We start from the raw sequence: 14,951 nt of genomic DNA, 5'->3' as shown, positions 1-14,951 counted from the left end.
CGCACCCCGCCACGGGGATTCGAACCGCCGACCTTTCGATCGGCAAGCCCTAGGCGCTGAGGCTTTTACCCACAGCGCCACCCGCGTCCCGTAAAGCCCTATAAAGACCTCCAAACTCTCCCTACACCAAATTATTAGGTTTTTTTTAATTAAATTTTTATTTTTTTCCAACAACCAAACACAAACAGTGAAACCCCCCTGGCAGCTGATACATTGGGTATACATAATCAATAATAACATATTAAAATCAACCAAATGTACAATTTTATATACGTTAACACTCCTCCATCCACAAGGTTTATTTAACTTTTAACATTTTAATTGCCCCAAATTGTTCAAACCTACCCAAATAGTTCAGTATCTTCTCAAACCAATTCTCCTCTTTCTCAATGACCTTAAATCCTTTCATTCTGTGCATCTTCACCGTTAGATATTCTAAAATTATAATATTACTCAGCTTTTTCCTCCATTGGTTCACCCCTAGCTCTTCTGCATTTTTCCAATTACACTACTCACTATAACCTGTCTGGCTGCAGTTACCATCAATTTTACCCATTTACATTCTTCTTTTGTTTTTAACTTGGTGCTACTCACAAAATTATTAGTTATCATGGTCATGTTTTTGTGCCCTCCAGATGTGTTGAGAATACAACTCCAATCAATGGCTGTGCTTAGCTGGGCCTGAAGGTAGCTGCAGCCCAAAGCTCTGGAGGGCACCAGACTGGGGACAGTTGGGCTACAGAATACCTTTTGCTCTTAAAATAACTTTTGTGGGGTGTTTTTGGAAAACATAAACTGCAAAGAAAAGTGAACTGTCCCTGCTGCCTCCAGCGGGGAAAAAAGGAAGCCTTGAAGGATTTGCTGTGCAAAAGTGCTTTGGAGGACCAGGCGAGCGATGGAGCCGAGGCCCATCAACCCAGTCTTCCCCCAACGCAACGTCCTTGACTTCAAGACAAGGAGCAGATTTGCTGGGAAACACAATATTCTTTGTTTATTGGATTTATATGCAACGTCTATCATAAAAGTCTAGGCATGAAGGCGATCAATAATTCAAAACACATATTACGGAATAAATCCACATCGACATGGTATCAACAAACATGTCAGCCCCCACTGCGGCAGGAGAGTTTGTCCCTCGCGAGGCATGTACCTGCGCAGAGCAGCCCCTGCAGGACCCTGGTAAGGTGCCCTCAAGGTGAAAGGGCACACCAGGGTCTGCCTGACTCAGACGAGATGCCGGAGGGAAGACTCCTGAGCGACAATCCTTCCCTTGGCTCTTCCTTTTACAACCAGGGGCTGCCAATTCCTGCTGCTTCACCCTTTTCGGTGCAACTGCACCTTGCACCGGGATTGCGCTCTGGTGACAGTGCATATACGCAAAAAGGCTGTATACCCAAAGCACCCTTGCATGACCATCCTGACCTTCCAAGCAAGGCAGAGAACTTTAAAGCTCTCAGGTTTGCTTTTTGGGTTCTGGGATGCTGTCATGAAATCTCACAGGGTTGTCTGAGATCATGGCAAGAGCATCTCAAGAGCCTGGTATGCAAGTCTGACAGTTTAAAAGCACTCTCCATGCCAGGAAAATCCTGTTCAAAAGGATCTTTTAAGCTATCCGCTTACATTTGATTTGTGTGATTTCAACCAGCTGGTCTTCAACCATGTACGGTTGAAATAGCACATGTTAGATGTGTGTAAGATGCGATCATGCTGTACCTCCTAAAGCCACACTTTATTCTCTGCTAAAAGCTTTGTCCTGCCTCTTCACCCCTAATTTCTATGACTCCGCCTCACCTGCTCTCTCATCTGCCTGGTTCTAGGGTTTGCAATTAGCAGGGTGCCAAAAAGCACCTCAAAAAGTCTGGGTGCCTTTTTTTTTTTGCACCTGGCTGACACTCAAGGATTACTGAAATGTATGTGCTTTGAAGCCTCAAATTATATGTTAAGGACAGACAATATGTTAAGGAGTTTAATAATAAAGAGTAGAGTATTTTGGAAACTGAAGTATGCTACTAATATTTTTATTGCCAACACCAAATTAAACATATATTAACCATTTCACTTACGCAAATTGCGTATTAATTCATGCTTATCAAAATAATAAATTAAAAGTGTTGCTGACCGCCCCGACCTGGCCCCCAGTGGCAACTGGACATTCTGTTTTGGCGCCCACAACTCTGGTCCCAGGAGCCATTTGGCTCCTAGCTTTTCTATCCCAGTTTCTAGCACTGCCTGGTTCCGTGTCTCAGAAAGGGTGATTCAATTCAGACCCCATGCCAAGCCATGGTTGGTGCTAATCAGAGCTTAGAACCCGAAACAACATAGGGGTCCAGAATGCTGACTGGGCCTTGGGTCCCCATGGTTTTACTCCAGTGAGAAGGCTCTTCCTGGGTCCATTCTAGCTTCCTTGCCTTTGCTGGACCCTTCTCAATCTTTGCTCTGCAACAGGAAGTACAAACTTGCTTCTGTCTTTCAAAAATGGAACCAGATCTCAGGGTGCCAGTTCGGTTTAGCGGTTGTGGGGTGTGGATGCCTTGGCAACACATACAGCTCTTCCCGGGGCCATCCTTTGCTGGAGCTGGCAAGAAGCTTGCGAAAGGTAACACAACTCTTGATAACTTCTGGGATGATGCTACGATTAAGGATTTTCAAATTCTTTTTTTAAAAACAAAACCACAGCCTGATGGGTAGGGAATGATCCTGGTGAATTGATGTCTGTTTTTACCCTGTTAATGGCTTTATTGCATGGTTTTATGCTTTTATAGCTATAAACCGCTTTGGCGGTGTAGGTTTTTTTAAACAACACAGCAGTATACAAATATTTTTATAACTGAATAATAATAAAAATTCTATGTTTCACATGAATATTGTACCTAGTGTGATTTTCTCACTTTGGAATTTGGGATAGTTCATGTTCAGTGCCACTATTACGCTGTTGCAACTTATTTGTTATAGAAAGTGGTGTTTGCCGATGACTTGAACCACTGGCAGTGTCTGGGCAGCGGGGAAGGTAAGTGGACTGAAAATCAACCTGTCCTTTACTTGAGCCCAGAAAAGTACTTGAAAACTAGACTTGAGATTTCTGGCCCTTTCGTGGTGCAACATCTTTGGTTTTTCTATATCTAGCATGTGTGGAAAAATCAGCACTGGCGTTTTTTCTGGGGCTGGACCAGCCTGCATCATCCCCAAAAAAATGAAAGAAGGAAAAAAAAGGACGCCGACTTTACCTATTCCCGACGATCCCAAGAAGAGAAAAACCAGGGGATGCTCCTCGTCATACCAGCCATTTTCCTTCCTCCGAATGGCTGCAATCGAAAATGCAAGAAAAACAAAGGAAGGGGTTATATATCTGGGCACATAAAAAAGGGAAAGGCATATAAATCAATGACACAACAGCAAGTATAATTATCACTAAGTATACACTATGTTTTACTGCTCTCTGCCCACTCAAAGTCTTCGCTGCCATTAGAGCTACCTAATTTGATTAGCCAGCAAGGCCCCCAGAGATACCTAATCAGGTTAGCATGGATTTGGAAAGCTGCCCAGAGCAGATTTCGGATAAAGTTTTCCAGGATGTGCACTCAGCGTTGCCAGGGAAACAGGAGGGAGGATGGACACTGAATGAACCAGAAAGGGACCTGTCGGGTGGACCGAGAGGGGAGGGGAAAGGGTTGGGGGAAAGAGAGATTCTAGAGGCTCAATAGCTCGCCAGCTTGTAAGCGCCACCTTTGTGCACAAAGACCTGGGAAGGAGAAGTTTGCTACCTCTCCGACGCTAACGGGAAGGAAGCTTTGAATTCAAGGTCACGGCAGCCTTGTGAAGACTCATGGGCTGCCGTAAATAATGGTGCTAGGATGGAGGAGGATGGAGGGGAGATATGCCAGGGAAACATGGGATGGACAAAAGGATCTACTTTGCAGAGGAGCAGCACTTAAAACTTTTGAGTTGGCCAAACCTGCCCTCTGGGCCCAACAGCTTCCCTGTGGATCCTGCTGCTCTTGGCACCCCGACCGCAGCTTTGCACTCTCAGATCACAGCACATGCACAGCGTTTAAAAAAGGGAAGGAAAAAGTGACCACATGAGAACAAGGGGGCAGCATTTGTTTACATTCAGTGGCTGTGCTTAAGGTCTGGCTGCTGCATTAAAGCGAAGGACAGGACACATAACATAAAGGACTTCTCTACGTAGCACACAGTTCACCTTTGGAACTCAATTCCACAGGAGGCAGTGATGGCTACTAGCTTTCAGGTTTCCCATGGGAGGTTGTGGGCTCTCCTTCTGTAGAGGTTTTTATACAGAGGTTGGATGGTCATCTGCCATGGATGCTTTAGCTGAGATTCCTGCATTGCAGGCTGGGGCTGGACTGGATTACCTTTGGGGTCCCTTCCAACTCAACAGTTCTATGATCTGTTCACTGTGAGAACAGGATGCTGACCCAAAAGCTCATTGGCTTGATACAGCAGGCTCTCTTTATGTTCTTAAACACTTGTCGCTGGTGCCTAATGGATGTAACCAGTGGGCATTCTTTTTTGGGGCGGGGTGTGCAGCGTTATATGGAAGCTGGAAGTGGGGCATTTGGGCTACTGGGGAGAGCAGAGAAAAAGAAGGGGTGGGGCCTCAGCGCAGCAACAGGAGAAGCTCCAGAGACTTCTTTAGAAAATGGCATAACAGTCACTTCTGAGGCAGATAGTGAAAAGTGGGGTACAGTGTTCCTAAATAAATATTTGCTTGTGAGTTCTGACCCAAGAAATGCCCTGTCTATTCCACATGTGGCTGCCTGGATTCTCTCCTTCCATCCAAGTACAGTGGTACCTCTGGATGCGAACGGGATCCATTCCGGAGCCCCATTCGCATCCTGAAGCGAACGCAACCTGCGTCTGCGCATGTCGCAATTTGCTGCTTCTGCACATGATGTCATTTTGAGCATCTGTGCATGCGCGAGCAGCAAAACCCGGAAGTAACGCACTCCGTTACTTCCGGGTCTCCATGGAGAGCAACCCGAAAATACTCATCCCAAAGCTACTTCAACCCAAGGTATGACTGTACAATGGACGCTTGGGTTGCAAATGTGATCCGCGCGGGAGGCACATTCGCAACCCGCAGCACCCGCAACCCACAGCATCGTGTCTGCTCACGCGTGGGTTGTGATTCGGCACTTCTGGGCATGCGCAAAGAGCGATTTAGCGCTTCTGTGCATGCGCCGAAACCCAGAAGTAACCCATTCTGGTACTTGCAGGTTTCGGCACGTCCGTAACCCGAAAACACACAACCTGAAGCTTCTGTAACCCAAGGTATGATTGTATAATGCCTGGCGCAGGATTCCTGCTTCAGCCTTCTGAGAAAATCAGCTTTTGCTTCAAAAACTCTATGAAGCTCTTGCCTTCATAGATAAAGACAGGCTTGAGAAAGACGTGGGCAGGAGCTGGATTTCTGAGCTGCAGTGATGTGAAGCTACAACGCTCTGCCCCTTGGCAGCCTCAGCAAGCAGCCCCCAACAGAATAAATTATGCAAAACAAAAGCATGCAGGCAATTTTGCTTAATTTATGCAAGTTGCAGAACAGGCTCTTCCTGACACAACTTGGCAGGATTTTTAATGGCGTTTTATGTTAATTTGTATAAATTGTTTTATGAATTGGCAGCATGTAAATACGTTTAAAAACAAACTCCCTGCACATACTCTGTGAAATTGTGGCTGAAAACTTATTCAACCCCCACTTCCCTTTTCTCAGAGGTGCACAACTCACCACGAGGCTGGCTTTTCTGGGTTGCTCTGGCATGGTGAAGCAGCATCTTGAACCCCCTGATCCGTGTCCTGACCGTGACTCCACCTCTCCTGGAAAATGTTCAAGAAGCAGTTTTCAGTCAGGACAGGGCGAGGCGCCATCTTGGTGTGCTCTGAAGCATTCAGAGGACCACTTCAGCATGCACAAGCCACCCAGGAAAGTCAGCACACAGCATGAAAAATGGTGCCACAAACCTCCAAACCATGCCAGCTGCTCTATGTGCCACATTCACCACCCAGATCTTTTTTTTTCTTGGGGCCTCTGAGTTGTAAACGCAACACTGAGGTGAATCCACTTCTGCCTGCCAGGGTTTGAGGAACTATGGACCCAGCAGGAGAGGACAATCCAGCAGCTCGATGACTAATGTACCAGTAGCCACACTCCATGAGAAAGCCAAAGGAACATGGCTACTAAACTGCCATGTTTGCACCACAGTGTGTCTATGCCCGCGTGTGGGCCAATGGCCTGATCCAGAAAGCTCTTCTCATAGTCACCACCCCGTTAGCCATTCCACCTGAGCCCATGAAACCACTTTATTTTGTTAAATACATAAAATAGTCTCCCCCCCAAAAAAAACCCCTACAATTTAGATTGCAAACTCCCTGGTGCTAAGACTTGTGTTCCCCACCTGCCTCAATGCTATTCTGTGTGCTGGTGGTCTTAATTAAAATTCATAGCCACTCCAAGACAGAGAGATGAAGCCATAGCAGCTCCCAGTCATTCTTTCGTTTGTCCTTTCCTGATGCTTAAAAGAGGATCAAACATATTCATGGCGAAGGAGAGGGAACTGTGGAACTCTCTCCCACAGGAGACAGTAACAGCCACCAACTTGGGTGACTTTAAATGGAGAATAGACAAATTCATAGAGCAGGAAAGGGCTACTGATGGCTATTAGCCAGAATGGCTATGCTCTGCCTCCAGAACTGCAGAAGGGGAAGATTCCTCTTGTGCACGACTCCTGCTCGTGGGTTTCCCCAAAGAGGCATCTGGTTGGCCACTGTGAGAACTGGATGCTGCGCTACATGGCCTGATCCAGCAGTCTCTCCTTATATTCTAAACTTAGAAGAACTCAAGGTGCAGGAGAAAAGGGGGAGGGTCAAAGGGGTCAGTGCCGCATTCAAAGAATAATCTCAGATTCAAAACCTGCCCATAGGACTGTTGGGCACAGCAGCAATTTAGCTTCCAGCCACCACAGAACCTTTCCGACCTCTCCTTCGCATTACATGCTCAGCTACAGCTGCATGGAGAAGGCCCCACGTTCAGTCCCTGCCATCTCCAGTTAAAAGTCTATCACAGACAACTGGGCTTGGAGAACAGCCAAGGAAAGGGACTCTTTGCTGCCATTCAGGGGAAATATCCCCAGCCTAGGTGGACCAATGTCCTGACTTCTAGGTGGACCAATGTCGACGACAGCTTCCCACGCTCCTTGGGCTGAAAAGGTACTGATACATCAAGGAGAGGCAGCGATGCCTCGTCCGATGAAGGCCTTCCCAGTTTCCAGTCCTAATTAGAACAAGGCCTCTGCCTTCCAACGCGCTTCTCAAAAGCTGTAGAACCATAGCTAAGGGGCAGAGCACCTGGTCTGCATGCAGAACATCTCAGCTTCAATCCCAGGCACCTCCAGGCAGGGCTGGGAGATGCATCCTGCCTGAAAACCTGGAGAATGGCTGCCAGTCGGTGTAGGCACTCTCATAAAAGTGTTTTGTGATACTTTGTGCAAAGAAGAGAGGATGCTGCAGCAGCTCTATTTTGCAGCCTTCCCCCGTTGGTGCGTTGCATGGGGCTGATGGGAGATGCCCAGAAGGGTGCTAGGTTGTTGTGATAGACAGGGCCTCCTTGCAGAGAACGCTCACCTGCACAGGCGGCTTTTTAAAATTCCACTCAGCCCTGTCTTGGCGGTTGACAGAGGTCAGCGAGACCGGAGATGCGACGTATTACGCTTGACAGAGGCGCTCCTTAAAAGTAGGCGAAATGCCAAGCTTGAAAAGAATGACGAGCAAAAGATATATTTTGTGATAGCCGAGTAGGATAATGGAAGGGGAGGGAAAGGCAGACAGAAGGAGAGAGAAAGAGAGCGAGAGAGCGCAAATGAGAACCACCAGATGCTTGAAAACAGGCCACTGTGCTTCTTGCAGAAAAGGGCAATGTGGACGGCATGTCCAGAAGCACCCAGAGGCAGAGGACGAACTCTGGAGAAGGGCCAGTGAGCTTTTCCAGACATGAGTCTCCAAATAATGATCCTTTCAACAAGAGAGAGAGAGAGAGAGAGAGAGAGAGAGAGAGAGAGAGAGGGAGGGAGGGAGAGAGATGAGCATCTTTGAATGTTTTCTGCCTTCCATGTGTTTTTAAAATAAAAACAAGAAAATTTGAAGCCGGATTCAGGCCTTGGTCAACTGATCGTTTTGGGAGAGGGTGGCAAAGCCATTTCCTCCTTGTGCAAAAGGAAGGAGCAGTTTGACGTGACCAGAGTCACACCATGAAAAGTGTGGGACTTAGGAGGGGAAGGAGTTCGTTCTTTTTCTTCTTCTTCTTCTTTTCAAAAAAGAAGCATGGAAGTGTTTGGGGAGTGATTGGCAAAATCTTGGCAGGTGGAGGTGGCGCTGAGCAGGACTTTCGGCAGCCAGGTGGTGGTGGTTCTGAGGGCTCTGCTTTCCTTCCTTGCGCTTCCCCTTCTGGAGCAGACAAAGTCACCTTGAACATTTCCTTCATTTTCATAAGAATGGAAGAAGAGCCTGTGGCCCATAGAGCCCAGCATCCTGTTCCCGCAGTGGCCAACCAGTTGCCTGTGGGGAACCCCCCAAGCAAGATCACAGCATAAGAGTGCAAGAGCACTCCCCGCCTCCTGCGGGTCTTTGACAACTGCTATTCAGACGCATTATAGTATGGCCACATCTTAAGCACATTTAACTCATGTGATTTCAAACATAAGTGGCTGAAGGCTGGCTGGTTGAAATTCCACAGGTAAAATGCAAGAAAGACCCTCTCAGTGTGCAGGTTCTGCGATACTCTTGCAAGATCCCTTGGAAACATATTTTTTATATTGACTTTGAGCAAAGGGCACAAAGCAACTCATAATTACTCACTAGCAATTTGGAAATTGGGAGACCTGGACCACCATGGTGATCTCGGCCTCAGTTCCCGATCTGCAAAATGGGCATAATGGAGGGCCGCCTGGCAGGGCTGCTGCGAAAGCCAACCAAGAAAAAGACAGCAAGGGTTTTTCCTGAAGATAAAAATAATTTGATAGCTACACTGTGCAGCACTACCTAGGATTGGAAGGTGAAAGAGTTGGTTAGCAACAGAGCAAAGACCAGCTGAAGTGGCAGTTAAGACACTGGTGGCTCAACGTAGAATAATAGAATTGTAAAGTTAGGAGGGACCCTGAGGATCATCTAGTCCAACCCCCTGCAATGCAGGAAAATGCAGCTGTCCCAGAAGTGGATCAAACCCACAACTCTGGTGTTATCAGCACCACACTGTAACCAACTGAGCTGTCCAGGACATCTGCACCACCTGGCCATGGAGGGAATCCAACCCCTATTTTAGACAGATCCGTTCTCTGCAAGGCTACGCTCTCCTCACTCTTGCAGAAAGGCTGTGGAGGAACTAAGGCACAGAAGCCCTGGCTGAAATTCTGGGAACAGCAGAGAGAGAAAGAGCACAAGAGAGGGAGGGAAGGAGGCAGGCGCTGCCACCTTGGGCCTCCCTGGCTCCAGAGCTCTTTCCAGCCTGGGCTTTCTTTTGCCCTCCGTAACTGCAGAGCCGCCACAGCGCTGGGTCTCTGAGAGGCCTTTCAAGCTGGCTATTGAACTGATAAATTCACTGTATTACTTTACACAAATCAATACCCCAGCAGTTATCAGGGGTTGACGTGACCAAAATTGGTTTCAGCCAATTTGTGAGTGTAATAAATGTCCATTTATCAAATCAATTCATTCTGTGGGGTTTCTTGGCCTGGCTGGGCTCGTGACGCCAAAGGGGCGACGTCCTTCGGGCATGAACCAAAGACCAACTTTGCCCTTGTGAGGCAAGGCACTGGCATTCAAAGGACTCTGCTTGGCTTTCCCCACTGCTGCGGTGGCTCAGTTTGATGAGCAGACGTGGGTCGGCTGGGCAGGAAGGTGGTGGCCAAAGGGGTCAAGGCGGAAACAGGGCCAGATTCCTACCGCCAGCCCACTCCCACTCTGCTCCAAGAAAAGTGTGCTAAACTTTAAGCCCCGTGCTGCTCTACAGGAAGGGCCAAAAGTCAATGGGAAGAACCCCTGGCAGAAGGTTCCAGGCTCAACCCCTGGCAGCTCTAGGCAGGGCTAAGACTCCTGGTCTGAAACTGAGGACAGCTGCTGCCAGTCAGTGTAGACAACTACAAGCTCCTACTACAAGCAAAACGCCCACCAAATAAGTGGGAAAGCAACACAGTACAGCTATGCAAGCGGCTGCTCATTTTGAATGTCTGCATCCACTACTGACCATTCATCTTCATCCTTTTTCCACTATGGAACTTGCTCCCACAGGAAGTAGTGATGGCCACCAACTTGGATGGCTTAAGAAAGAGGATTAAGCAAATTTAAGGAGCAGGATAAGGCTGTCAAAGGCTACTTAGCTATGATGGCTTTGCTCTGCCTCCACAGTTGGAGGCAGCAATGCTTCTGAATACAAGACTGATGGAGGGGAGAGTTGCTCTCGTGCTCAGATCCTGCTTGCAGGTTTCACATGGAGGTATCTGGTTGGTCACTGTGAGAACAGGATGCTGGACCAGATGGGGCATTGGCTTGACCTAGCACGCTCATTATGTTCTCGTATTCTGGGGCATCCCTTGGAAACATCCTCTTGTTGTTGCATTCAGTCAAGTCTTGCTCCCCCAAAAACCTGAATGCACTTTCTCTCTCTGCCAACCAAGTTGATGCCCTGGGCAACCACATTGGGCAGAAGCAGCGAAACAACAGGCTAGAAGACAACAGACTGAATGTAAGCTGTGAGCCTCAGATCAGGCTCCTCAAACTGGGTCCCAGTGAGCCCACTGAAGCAAGAAAGCAGGCGCCAGGTATGCCCCAAACGCAAGTCAAAGAATGCTTGCTTGACAACTGTCAACCATCCCGTGTCCTGGGATAGAGAATGAGGAGCTAGCAAGATAGCAGCTAAATTAAGGGTTGCTTCCCGACACTCCTCTCTCCACACCAACGTGCACTGACATGGGGTGGGGGGCACACTGCTGCAGCATTTAGACCGGGAGCACAGCAGTCGCTTCGCAGTCAGGAGGTATGCCAAGTGTGCCCTGCATTTGGCAGCCCCTCTTGAAAGATGGGCAGGGGCTACTCAGAGTAACTGGGTATGTGTGTCAAGAACACCCCCTCCCACCCACCCACGTCAAAGCTTAACAGGCTGGGACCATCAGGGCAGGCGGCAGCAAAAGCACCAGCAAGCCTCCCCTTCCTGGCGCGATATCCCGAGGCAGAGTGCGCCTGGTCCTGCCTAATTCAATAAAGGGAAGTTCCATGAAGGCAGCTGCTCTCGCGAGCCCCACCACCACCTGTGTCAGAGAGAGGCCCTGCCCATTAATCAAAGCTCCCTAATTAGCCCCGCTGCTGCCTCCAGGCACAGCCTTTCTCTAACCAGGGTGCACATGTGGTGCCTTTGCAGGGGAGAGCCTCGCCCTCCCAAACCCAAGGCCCAAACTACGTCCCGCGATCTTCATTTACAGCACAGCTCTGGGCCACCCAGGCCCGTCAGATTCTAGAGAAACCAAGCTCTTTCTTATGCCCCTAGAACGCATGCTTGCAGAAAGATGCTTAAAAAGCTGGAGGCAGTGGCAGAGCAAAGGCGGGAAGGGGCTTGAGGAGCCTTGCCCACTTTTCATGGGGTCTCAGCTATTGCTCAGCCGTGTCCCATTCAGGTGTCTCCTCCACTGCCTGCAAGCGGGGCAGAATCCCTAACCAAATGACGAGTCACCAATTGCTTTGATGACCAGAGTCATAAGCGTCCCACCGTCTCCTGCCCCCAAACGCAAATTCTGCAACCAGAAAAATGCCACTTTCTGCACTATTTTTGCCTGAAGGCACAAGGCCTTTGATTGGATCTTTGTGCAGTGCCCAGGAAGACTCACGCACTGAAAACATGAAGGATATGATCATTACAAATTATTCAAATTTATCAAATCTGCACATCAATATTCATTCCCCGATTTCATTCTTCTCATCCCAGCCGTGAGGCAGCGTAAACAGCGACGGAGAATATAGATCCTCTACCGAGAAGGGCTTCGCTTAGGCTCTATCAAGCTTCAGTGGTTTCGCAGGCACTGTCCCATTTATTTTCAAGCTCATCTCAAGTTTGATTGCCTCTCCCCACCAACCCCCCAAATCATTAAATTGGAAGGAACCCCCAAATCAATAAACTGGAAGGAATGTTGAGCCGAATTGCTGTGATAAAAATGAATGTGTTGCCAAGGATGTTGTTTTTGTTTCAAACATTGCAAATTTTGGATAAGATGGACTGTTTCAAGAAGTGGCAGAAATATATTTCCAGATTTGTCTGGCAGGGCAAGAAGCCTCGAATAAAATTTAAGATATTAACTGATGCTAAAGAAAGAGGTAGATTTGCCCTGCCAGACCTTAAACTTTATTATGAATCAGCGGCTTTTTGCTGGCTGAGAGAATGGTTGCTTCTTGAAAACACTGACGTGCTGGATTTGGAAGGTTTCAATAATGCATTTGGTTGGCGTGGTACGATAAAGTAAAGGCACATAAAGCGTTCAAAAATCATATTGTTAGAAAAGCATTGTTTAATGTTTGGATAAGATATAAGGATTTGTTAGAAAAGAAAACCCCAAGATGCATGTTCTGGGAGCTGGGATTTCCGGCGATGAGAAGGCCAGCCGGACTTGTACTCAACTTCCCTCTTCCAGTCTTTCATGACTCATATTAACAGGCCAAAAGAGCCCTTTGTTGCGCTCTCTGCAAAGCTGTGAGGATGGTTCCCGCCAGGGAGTAGGTTGTGTGAACCATCTCTGACTCAAGCAGGGGCAGGACTGCCCATTAGGACATGTTTAGGATCAGTTTCTGCCTTCTGGGGCCTCCTCAGCCTGGCCTTTGGCCACAGTTAAAATATAAAAAGAGGCTTCAACAGCCCACATCCCCTTCCTTCCATTTATCGCCGTTAATGGTCTCGCAAACACAACAGGGGGAGATTTCAGTAACAGGAGGTTGACAAAGAGTTTTAATATTCTTTATTTACTGCACAATGGACTCCGGGAGAAGGGCAGAGAGATACTTTCCGAGGCCCTGAAGTCGTTCGCATTGTTTCTGCCTCCCATTGCAGTCCCAAGCTCCAAAGATCTCTCTGTTTTGGAGGAGGGACCTGTCTCCTGTGACAGGCTCCAGGACATAGAGTGACTTTATTTGGGAGAGCAGCACCCTCTGAGTCCCGAGGATGGGCATGCGCTGAGCAGACACTCGGAATCCACCCCACATTTCAACTTTATTTGTGACTCTGCCGCACTCTCTGAAGGCCAATCCAGAGACAAAAGTTTTTCTTTCTTAGAAGGCGACCCATGAGAAACTTTGTAATGGATTGCAAAACTGACAAAGCCTAGCTCTGAATAAAGTGGCTAATTTGGGCGTGCCCTGTACCCCTTCTACCTGGAAGCGGGAGGTTCAGGTGACTGAACGCTCCCCCCTGCCACAAAGCAGAACAGAAGAAAGCCTGCACACAGAAAACTAGCAGGTCAGGGAGGAAAAATGTCCTTTCTTTGCTATCTCAAGGTATACACACAGCATACAATCCTGTCTCTCACAACCAGTGCCTCCCCCAGGGGTACTCAAGGGTACGCAGTACCACCCCCCTTGTTGTTAAAATGTGTAGCACTTCATGCAGTAACTTCATGGTGAGTACCAGCGCCTGTTTTTCCAGGGGAAAAAGGACTGCTCACAATGCACACTCTGCTCTCACCAGCAGAGTGGGATGCACAGAGAAAGATTTAAACTCCCCAGAGTGGCTGGGGAAACCCAGCCAGATGGGCGGGGTACAAATAAATTTTATTATTATTATTATTATTTATTTATTATTATTGTTATCGGTTGCAGTGTGTATATTGCTTTAAAAAACTCCAATCTGGAATAAAAGCCAGCCAAGTACTGCTATGGCAAGAAAGGCTGAAGCAATTATACACTGCAATAAGAGGAGCTTCCTTTCCTAATACAAGCAGCGCAGTAGTGATACTGCTCTATTCAGTGCGGCTAAGAGATCATCTGAAAAAATGGTTCCGTTTGAGAGGACGTTGAGGATGCTAAGGAGGATCTGGATTCCAACTCTTATTGTCCCCAACTTTTTGGCCAAAGGATCATGGCCACCACCACGCTATGGCTCCACCTTTCGTTTCATTCCTCTCATCTGGTCCACTTTTGCAGACCAAGGGAACTGAAACCCCTGGTTCTGTGTCCTTCCCGAGGCATCTGTGATTTCACGAGGAACATACTTCCCAAGCTTATTCCTGCAATCCTAGGAACTAAAATCCATTTTTCTTTCCAGATACGAATTCTGACATTTTCAGGAGTCAGAATTCTGTGCCAGATGCCAAATTGCAGGGTTATGTGCTACAGCTGTAGGCAGCTGCAACACACAGTGGTGCCCAGACCTTCACTGGTGACAAAATTCCTTGTATTTTCCTGGATTTCATATCTTAGGCAAAGAAAAAAAAACAACAACCCAAAAACCCAGCAATTAAAAAAGCGACTCTCCACAAACAAGAATAAAAGTTTTTAAAAGCTGGAATTCTCGGCTTTGCAGCTTAAGGTATTCCTGTTTTGTGCACACACACGTTTTAAATAAAATTATGGCATAACATTTATGTGACACACACATGTGGGTGCACACACACTAACTAACCCCCTTCCAGCTTCTCTGCAGGATTTGCAGAGCAGAAGGCTAATCAAATCAGACCCCCAGATCTTACCAGCTCCAACAGTTGCTATGGCGCTCTCCTGGCCAATGATATGTTCCCGGAGTCTCTGCTCCAGCGGGAACCTTCGCCGTTCCTCTATTTCCCTCTTGCGCTGCTCTTCCTGGAACTGTGGAGAGGAAAAGAAGTTGCTCTCTTAAAAAGATATCCCAACATCTATGCTGTAAGGATGTCCATGCAAGAATCTTCTCTATCACCTGCCGTGAGGTTAGCTGGGTA

The 14,951-nt window shown here is 47.7% G+C and overlaps 1 protein-coding gene across 2 annotated transcripts in view; it reads right to left on the bottom strand.

Annotated features, from left to right (window-relative positions):
• CLPB (caseinolytic mitochondrial matrix peptidase chaperone subunit B) overlaps positions 1-14,951 on the bottom strand; it is a 78,319-nt gene that overhangs the window by 13,489 nt on the left and 49,879 nt on the right. For both annotated transcript variants that reach the window (XM_053385343.1, XM_053385341.1), the window contains exons 7-8: positions 14,727-14,841; positions 3,225-3,302 (exon numbers count right to left, since the gene is read on the bottom strand). In XM_053385343.1, coding sequence (XP_053241318.1) covers positions 3,225-3,302; positions 14,727-14,841 — 193 coding nt within the window. The remainder of the gene's footprint in view (positions 1-3,224; positions 3,303-14,726; positions 14,842-14,951) is intronic.

The sequence above is a fragment of the Podarcis raffonei genome, chromosome 4 (genome assembly GCF_027172205.1).
Source record: "Podarcis raffonei isolate rPodRaf1 chromosome 4, rPodRaf1.pri, whole genome shotgun sequence".
Taxonomy (NCBI): domain Eukaryota; kingdom Metazoa; phylum Chordata; class Lepidosauria; order Squamata; family Lacertidae; genus Podarcis; species Podarcis raffonei.
The sequence above is the reverse complement of the archived record's forward strand: the minus strand, read 5'-3'. Positions and strand labels throughout refer to the sequence as shown.